Consider the following 9,647-nt stretch of genomic DNA (forward strand, 5'->3'; position numbering starts at 1 on the left):
TCCTCCTACTCCACTCAAGAAAAAATAGAAGAAAAATAAGGCAACAGTTGCCCATTTCCAACCAAATCAACAACAAGGTGTCGAAACCAACACTCTCCCTCCTCTTCTAAAGAAAGCTCCATCCCAGCCTTCTGGTGCTGCAGCGCTGGAGCATATTGGGAGCAATGCCTCTGATCCAGAGGTTCAACAGGTATACTTCGACCTTAAGTGTTTTATCGTTCGACAAATTCATATTTTCAATCTAACATCTTATTTTCAGGACAAAGCCACCACTCCCCTCATTTCTACTGCCAATCAAAGCGATCCTTCGAGCGGCATGAATCCATCTCCTCCTCCGACAGTCAGCGGTGCTATCCAAAACAAAGGCTCTTCGACTGGAGCTCACAATCTTGAAGAAGACAATGCTTAGAACGAAGAAGAAACCTCTTCTCCTGGTGAAGATGGTAAAAGAGATTCGAAGCACGTTGACGAAAGAGACTCAACAGGGAAAGAAAACTCCGAGAATACTCCTAGTGATTCTCCCACCAGAGTTGCGTTCCCTTCAAATCATGCTGATGAGGACGATCAGGATTCAAATGAAATTGAGGGGTATTTTTGAGAAGATGAAGACATAAATATGGGAGAAGCTGATACTGAGGGAAATCAAACTGGAACTAGTAATGTCAGCGTCGATACGGTCTCAAATCCCACTAAAGTTCGACCATCCATCACCCAAACTTCGCCCATCCCACTCACTGAGGAAGAGAAAAGATCTTTAAAATAAAATGATCCCCTCAAGTATGTGAGGTTAATGATAGCTCAAAGAGAGTCTTCTTCAGTGCAAAGTGTTTCTGGAGCTTCGACCCAATCTGGTGCTAGTGCAAACGAAGCATCGCATGACGAACTCCTCCAGCAGGTGAAGAAGGCAGTTTTTGACGTAAATCTCTTTGATGAGCTAAAGAATAATGTGGGGGCGAGCTTTAGCATAAAGAAGCTGATAAGCAAGATTAACATAACTGCTTGCCCCACTGATGAGGTGAAGCCCTTATTAATATTCAAAACCTCATTGACCAAGTTTGTGCTGAATATCATAGGGAGGTGGATGCCAAAGCTAAGCTTTTATCGACTGAAAAATCTCAAGCCATTGAGTTTGACAATGCCCTTCGAACTTCACAAGCTTCTGAGGAGTTAACCGCTTCCAAAAAATCAGCCCAAGCAAAGTTCGACACTTACACTGCTTCGATACGCCTCTGGGAATCTCATATTGCAGAATTGCAGCAAAAGATTTTTGATGCTAAGGCGAAGCAGGTTGCTATCCGAGGCTTGGATAGTACTGAAGCTGATGATCTGGCGAAGCAAAGCGTGGACCACGTCGAAAAAGCTACGGCTATGAACGAAGATATTGCACGCCTCAGAGGAGTTCAAACGGTTGTTCAGTATAAGATTGGCTTGGCGAAGAAGAAATATGATCGAATGAGGGCGACTATTCCTTTTTGATTTCCTTCTGTATTTTCTTTATTCGACTCTTGTTTACTTGTAACTTGATTAAGACGAAAACCATTTTGGCACATATTTTGAGTTTAAATATCTTCACCATTTTGGTCATGATAGTTTTTTACTTACTATGCTGTTATGATTCTAACTTCGTGCATGAATGGTTTATACTTCTTTAAGTATTTTCCATTTACTTTTAGGATTCTTCGATCCTCTGCTAGCTCTTCTATTTCGTACGCATTGTTTGAAAAGGCTTTTAGAATTCGAAAAGGTCATTCCCAGTGTGGAGACCATTTTCCTAATGCCTTATTCTTTCGATCCATAGGCAATATGACTTTCCATACTAAATCATTCATAGTAAAGATTTTACCTTTGACCCTCTTATTGTATGCCCTTGCTACCCTCTCCTTCTGTCTTCTTAATACTTCTAACGCATGTAACCTTTCTTCGTCCAAATCCACCAGCTCATTTATCAGCATTTCCCAATATAAGTCAGATGGGATTTCTCCTTGTCTTTGGATTCTTACTGATTGTAAGTAGACTTCGACAGGTAGTACTGCATCATGTCCAAATGTAAGCTGGAAAGGCGTAGTGTTAGTGGCTTCAACTTGCCCATTGGCTTGAGCATAATAGGGTGTGGATGTTAACAATTTGAACCCCATTTCCTTTGCAAATTCTTGCATCTTTCGACCAGTAAAAACTGATCCTTGATCTGTTGTTATACTTTCTAGGATTCCAAATCTGTATAAAATTTGCCTTTGAATGAATTCGATAACAGTTTCTTGATCCACATTTACTAAAGGTACTACTTCGACCCATTTAGTGAAATAGTCAATTCCTACAAGTATGTATCTTTGACCTTTGGATGAATGGGGTATAATTTCCCCAATTAGATCTAATGCCCAACCTCTGAAGGGCCAAGGCTTAATAATTGTATGAAGTTCACTTGCAGGAGCATGTTGAATTCCTGCATGTGTTTGACATTCATGGCAACCCTTAGCAAACTCTATACAATCTTTTAACATGGTGGGCCAATACATTCCATATCTGAAAAGCAACCATTTCATCTTATGGCCTGCCTGATATGCTCCACAAGCTCCACTATATACACTAGATAATGCCAAGTAAGCTTCGCTTTCTCCTAAGCATTTCAACAGGATCCCTTCAGGGGTTTTCTTGAATAATCCATTCCCTATCAATACATAAGATAAAGCCCTGTACTTGGTTTTTCTTTCTGTGTCTGTCGAAGGATCCTTGAGATAATTAATAATTGGATTCCTCCTGTCCGTATCTATCAAGGTATCAATGGCCAATACTTCAAACTCCTCTTTGTTAGCATATCCTAATTGGGCGCTTTCCAAATCCGTCGGGGATAATCTGGCAGCCATTGCCTTTCCTCTTACTTCGACAAGTTCTTCCAGCTTTTCTTTTGAAATTCTATACCCTGAGGCTATTTGTGCTAAGTCATTAGCCTCTTGGTTTTTTATTATAGGGACATGTTTTATGTCGACGTATTCGAATTTTTTGAGTAACCTATTTGCAATGACGAAGTACATAATCAAATTTTCTTTTATACATTTGTACTCCTTCGTCAGTTGCTTGATTACTAATTCTGAATCTCCTTTAATTTCGACCCTAGTTGCCCCCAATTCCAACAAAGCCTCAAGTCCTGCAATAAGAGCTTTGTATTCTGCTTCGTTGTTGGAACAAAGGGGACCTTCAATTCTATATTTGAGTTTTGTTGGAATTCTGTCAGGAGAAATTAACATCATCCCAACCCCACTTCCATTCTTATGAGTGGAACCGTCGAAGAACAATTTCCAAGGTTTCAAGTCAACTTGAAATTGAGGATTTTCGACCAGTGCATGGTCTATAATAAAATCTGATACTATTTGTCCCTTCATTGCCTTTAAAGGCATAAAGGTTAGAGAGTATTCAGTGAGCGCTAAAGCCCATTTGCCTATTCGACTGTACATTATTGGCTTAGATAACATATACTTGATGACATCAAAATGAGAAGAGACGTATAAATCAATAGGTTTTATATAATACTTGAGTTTAGTACAAGAGAAATGCAAACAAAGACACAACTTTTCTATTGAAGTGTATCTAGTTTTTGCATCATTTAAAACCCTACTAAGGTAATAAATGGCTCTTTCGATGCCATCTTCATTCTCTTGCGCCAACATGCTACCTATGATAGTGTCGGAAGCTGATATATACAGTCTCATAGGCTTCTTTCCACATGGTGGTGCCAAGATAGGAGGATTCGTCAGATAATGTTTGATCTTGTCGAATGCCATTTGGTGTTCGTCATTCCATTCGAACTTGCCTTGTTTCAGGCGCAGAAGGGGAGAGAAGGCCTGAGTTCGACCACTTAAATTCGAGATGAATCTTCTTAGGAAGTTTATCTTTCCTAATAATGATTGCAGTTCCTTTTTGGTTGATGGTGCTTTGGTCTCCATAATCGCCTTCGTCTTGTTCTGATTGATCTCTATCCCCTTTTTGTGGACCACAAAGCCCAGAAAATCTCCAGCCTGCACAAATAATGCACACTTAAGAGGGTTCATTTTTAAGCCATGTTTTCTCATTCTTTCGAATGATTGGCTGAGATGGGATATATGATCTTCATCTGACGTAGATTTTATCACAATGTCATCTATGTATACTTGCATGAATGTCTCTATATAATTATGAAATATAGAATTCATTGCTCGCTGGTATGTTGCCCCAACGTTTTTTAGGCCAAAAGGCATAACTATCCACTCGTAAGTGCCTATTGCCCCTGGACATCGAAAAGCTGTTTTAGAAACATCTTCTTCTGCGATGAAAATCTGGTTATAGCCAGAATATCCATCAAGCATGCTGAGATACTCATAGCCTGCGGCTGAGTCAACCAACACCTCTGCCGCATGCATTGGGTACTCATCCTTAGGGGTTGTTGCGTTTAGATAACGAAAATCTATGCATACTCGCAAAGAGCCATTTTTCTTGATAACAGGGACAATATTAGCAATCCAATCGACATACCTTGTGGTCCTAATGAAGTTGCAACGAAGAAGTATTTTGACCTCTTTTTTAATCTTTGTGAGGATTTCTGGTGCGAATCTTCTTGGAGTCTGCTTGATGGGCTTCTTGCCATCCTTTATAGGCAGCTTTAATTCGACCAGGTCCCTCTTCAAACCAGGCATCTCGTCGTAATCCCAAGCGAAGCAATCTTTGTTCTTCCTTAGTAATTCAATAACTTTCACTTTCAACTTGGGGTCCAGTTTAGCGCTGATGTAGGTAATTCTTTTTGCACTCCCATCTCCGAGATCAATCTCTTCGAGAGGATCTTGCGCTAACATCTTTGCACTTGACGTTACTGGATCTTTTTCAAATCCCAGAGGCTCTTCGTCGTATATGGTGTCCAACCTCTGTTCTACTGGTCCCACAGGTGCTTGTTCGTCAGGGGGTTTTGGTTTAAAGAACTCCCCTGGTCCTGTATCACAGATTTCACTATATGTGGCTTTGTTAGCCATGTTTGTTATCTCGGCTTCGAGAGCCGCTTGTCTTTTGTTCTCAGCCATGTAGGCCGAAATCTTATCGAAGAAAGAAGACTCAGTCATAGTACAGGTCTTCATCCCAGCCTGTTGGCCGTATTTCAGATGAGTCTCCTATTTCTGGGTCTCCCATAATCTCTCTGTCCCATTGAAAACCATTTGGGTGAAGAGTCAGGAAGTACAAGGCATTTTTATTTGGAGCGTAGCCTTCTTCCGCTGGGTAACATGGTCCTATGTGCGCCAGATTCCTATCGAAGTTTCTCTTGTCCACATGGTTTACTTCTGCCCTTAAGTAACTTTGGTCGGCTTCGATATTCTCTACCACACCATCTTCTCTCCAGATAGAGATTCTTTGATGCATGGTCAAAGGGACCGCTCCTATTCCATGTATCCATTCTCTCCCCAGTAGTAAGTTGTAGTTTGCTTTCGCAGGTATTACCATAAACATCGTTGGTCTTGTGATTGACCCAACAGTTAAGTCCACTTGTATGATGCCCAACGTCTGTCCTACCTTACCTTCATAATTTGACAGTACCATGTTGTGCGGTTTGACGTCAGTGTCAAACATCCCTATCTTTTTCAACATAAATTGGGGCATCAAATTAACTGCTGCTCCCCCGTTCACCAAGACTTATTCATTCCCACCTGTCCAACTTTGGCCCTAATGTATAAGGGTTTGAGGTGACTCTGCATCCCCTGGTGCGGCCTTTTGAACATAGTGTTCTGTTCTTCAACGACACCACTATTCAGAACATAATAATACACTGGTTGATGCTTCGCCATCTCCGCAGCGTCCACTTCCTCATTATCTTCGACCTCTGTTTCCTGGTTATACTCGTACGGTAAGACTGAGACCACGTTACAATTCATATTCACAGAAGACACTCTGTCGGACTCGAAATCATCTGTGAGCATTTCCTCTTCTTTCGCTTGTTCCTTCTGAACCTTCTGAGTTATGTTTTCATCTGGAAATAACTTTCTTCCTACAAGTGGTTTGGTCGAATCCATGATATTTGGGGGATTCTTGACGCTGTTGGATTCTCCAGTTTCTTTTTGATTCATTTCTCTTTCTGCTTTCCTCATCCTTTGATGCCTTCTCCATTGGGATCTCGACATAGGGTTCTTCCCTTTGTAATTTTCTAGCCTGATAGCCTCTCTTTTGGACGCCTGAAATTGTTTTCTATATGCCCACGAGGTTCTTCCTCCATCTTCGAAACTCCTCCACTTTCCTTTCTTTGGTCCCGCCTGAGTCCACTTGTCCTCAGGGACTTTTGCTGGCAATTTAAACATGACTCTTTTCGCCCTTGGGTGAGGGCTATCTGGCCTCCTAGGTGCTCCCCTCTTGTCGAAGCTATACATGTTTGGGTTTCCTCCATGTCCGTCCCAAGCTTGGTCATATGGGATTCTTTCGAAAGTTTCGGCTAGTTCTCTGTTGTACACTGCCCCACACCTGGGACACATCAAACATTCCGTTTCATATTTGTAGCAGCACACAATGAAACCCAGAAGGCTTTCTCCTAGTGTGGGATACACCTTCTGCAATTGGCTTTCTTTCCTCCAGTTTCTATCGGTCTTTGTTCGTTGCCACCTCTCGTAATCTTCAGCCACCATTCGAGATATCCTGATGCTGCATCTTGGGCACAGCAACATGTCAGCATTCTTTTTGTGACATCTCCAGAGATACTCACGTAGGCTTTCGTTGGCTTTGGGATAGCCAAACTTCATCCCTTCTTGCTCCATCTTCAAACATACCTCCACTTCCTCCATTTCTGGGGGGATTTGCTTCAGGTCTACCATGTTGACGCCTAGATTAGCGCCATCAGTGATTGAAATTGCTTCGAACTTCTTTCTTAGGCCCTCAGTAGCCTCGGTTGTTTTCCCTTTAAGACCTTCAGTGGTCCTTGGTTCGACGTTAGCAACGTGTTTGCCTTTGACAGAAGTTCCAAAGGAAACATTATTACTTAGGCCATTAGTAGCCTGCTTTCCATCCAATGTGTAGCCTCCAGTTCCTGTTGTTTTTACAGCCTCCACTTCCCTTATGTCAACCATGTTGATTTCGACAAGCTCAGCATAGTTGGTCTCAGCAACGTTAAGGGGATCAGTATCAACTTTCATCTGGTTTTTTCCTTTGTCGGCGAACTTGAGGCGGCCATCTCTGATTGCGTTCTGAATAAGATCCCTGAAAAGAAAGCATTGTGAAGTTTTATGGCCCAAAAAGCTGTGATATTTACAGAAACCTCGTTTCTTTCGTTGTTCTAACGGAGGAATCTTGGTATTAGGAGGCACTGTCATTTGGCCATCTTTTACTAATAGATCGAAGATCTCATCACAGTTGGTAACATTAAATGTGTAAGTCGTTTTGGGAAATCTATCGTTCTTTTCAGTTTCGACAGGATTTCTGCCATTCGACGGAGTAAGTAATTTGCAGGCATAGGGTGGTGCTTCTTTTAATTCTGCCAAATCTACTTCGAATTCCTCAAGACCATAGGGGTCTTCAGCAATTTCAGACTCTTCGTCTTCGAATTCGACATAAGCAACCCTCTCTTTCTTATAATTCTTATTTGCTCTGGCCTTTTCAGATTTTAAGCGTTCAACCTGTCGAAGCCTATCTGCTAATTGGGCCATGTCTCTTAGATGCTGGGTATCTAACTTTTTCCTGATGGAATAGTCCAGACCTCCAGCGGCCATTTCGATCAACTCGTGTTCAGGCACTATTGTAAAGCATATAGACTTTAACAAACGGAACCTATTCAGATAATCGTCTATAGGTTCGGTGAATTTTCTCTTGATGCTGGCTAATTCCTTAAGGCTTATCTTAGTTTGGCCCATGTAGAATTGTTCATGAAACAATCTTTCTAACTGGGGCCAAGCATCTATGGAATTTGGTGGCAAAGTCGTAAACCACGTGAAGGCGTTCTTTGTTAAAGAACTAGGGAAATATTTCATCCTCAAGTTCTCACTGTTCGCCAAATCCCCTGCCTCAGTCATATATCTGGCTATATGCTCTATAGTGGATTCACTAGTATCCCCTGAGAATTTGGTGAACTTAGGGATTTTACAACCCCTTGGTAATTCTGTTTGCAGGACATATTCTGATAGAGGAGAAGAATAGTTTGGCCGTCGAAGTCCTGTGTTTAGACCATTCTGGGCCATGATTCTCTCTATCATACTGGTTAGGTCATTTTCCATCATGTTTTCCCGCCTGACCCTATGAACTACTCCGTCTGCGTCCTGGTCTCTATTAACCATTATTACTCTCCTAGGTTGTTCTTCAGGGGCTTCCCGTCGAATTGGCTGTTGTTCCAATCTTGCCCCCATGACTCTTTCGTCAGGGGCTTGCCTTTGTGGTCGAACCTGATCTATCGTTGGTTCTTCGCCCTGGATTATAACCTGGTTTGGCCTGCGTCGAACAACAGGTTGTGGGGCGCCTAGAAAATTTGCTATGTGTCCCATCTATGATGACAATTGTTGGTATGTTTGGGCATTGTCAGTATTAGTCCTATTCACATTTTGTATTAAAGGAGAGAAAATGGTATTCATTTCTCTTGCCAGAATTCCTACCATATCATGGTTACTGGCATCCATTTGTTGTCTAAAGGCTGCTTGATTATTCGTTGTAAGGGTAGGTAGTAGGGTGAGGATTCCTTGTGATTGGCTATTTCGACCTACATGGTTCATGCCAGATCCAGAATTTTGGATTGGTGAAATAACCGTATTATGCGGTTGAGTATATATGGAAGAATTGTTTTGAAGCCCTGCCATGGCAGTTGATGGAATTCCATAAGGGTAATCTCTCACACGCCTAAAGTTTTCGAATCCTGGTGGCCTAAGGGTTGAAACTGCAGGAGTATCTGCCGCGCCTGATATGATAGGCATTACTGTCGAATTATGCAAGGCCATGGATCCAGACGTTGGTATGGCCTGTGCATTAGGGATTTCAGTGGATACATTAATCGAATTCGCTCCGATTGTGCCCGTTCCCTGGGGGAGAATTGTTCCCCTTGACTGGTTGTATTAACCATCTTTTTTGCATTTTTTCTGTTGGTTATAGATTGTGAATTGTTGGCTATCCTGCCACTTCTAAGGATCATACAACACTAATTTTTAAACCAAAAGAATGACGGTAATTTTGCGAATTGTAAAACAACTATTGTAATAAACAATTCTTTTGACACTGTCCCACTGGGCATGCCAATTTGTTTACCGGTGATTTCTGATAAACAACCGCTAGTCTTCCAAATTTATATATTTTTGGTAACTCGCAGGATCGACTAGATTGATCCTAGGACATGTGTCTTAAGAATTATTATTACGGTGATTTGACTCATAGTTACGTCTGTTTCTAATTTGTGGATGACTAAAAGTGTTTAGACAACAATTCTAAGTGAAATTATGACTTTATGAACAAAGTAAATGACGATAACTTGGTATTAAAAGGTTTAAAGATAATGAAAAAGGCTCAGGAAAGGTAAAGATGAATGACTCGAAGTAAATGCTTTAAGTTTTAAGAAAGTATTGGAAATGAAGATTCTGACGGAATGTAAATGTAGAGATAAAATGATGATAAATTACTGAAACGTAAAGGCAATTCGACAGATAAAAGACAGTAAAATACTTTGATTTAAACAATTG

General features: G+C 41.3%; 1 protein-coding gene across 1 annotated transcript; it reads right to left on the reverse strand.

Moving 5' to 3' along the window:
- Positions 1 to 1,745: 1,745 nt before the first annotated feature.
- LOC127095528 (uncharacterized) lies at positions 1,746 to 5,081 on the reverse strand. The gene is made up of 2 exons (XM_051034205.1): positions 2,198 to 5,081; positions 1,746 to 2,092 (listed from the first exon to the last, which is right to left on the reverse strand). Exons 1-2 carry the CDS (start codon positions 5,079 to 5,081, stop codon positions 1,746 to 1,748), a joined length of 3,231 nt encoding a protein of 1,076 aa, XP_050890162.1.
- Positions 5,082 to 9,647: the final 4,566 nt, after the last annotated feature.

The sequence above is a fragment of the Lathyrus oleraceus genome, chromosome 6 (assembly GCF_024323335.1).
Source record: "Lathyrus oleraceus cultivar Zhongwan6 chromosome 6, CAAS_Psat_ZW6_1.0, whole genome shotgun sequence".
In the NCBI taxonomy this organism is placed as follows: Eukaryota; Viridiplantae; Streptophyta; class Magnoliopsida; order Fabales; family Fabaceae; genus Lathyrus; species Lathyrus oleraceus.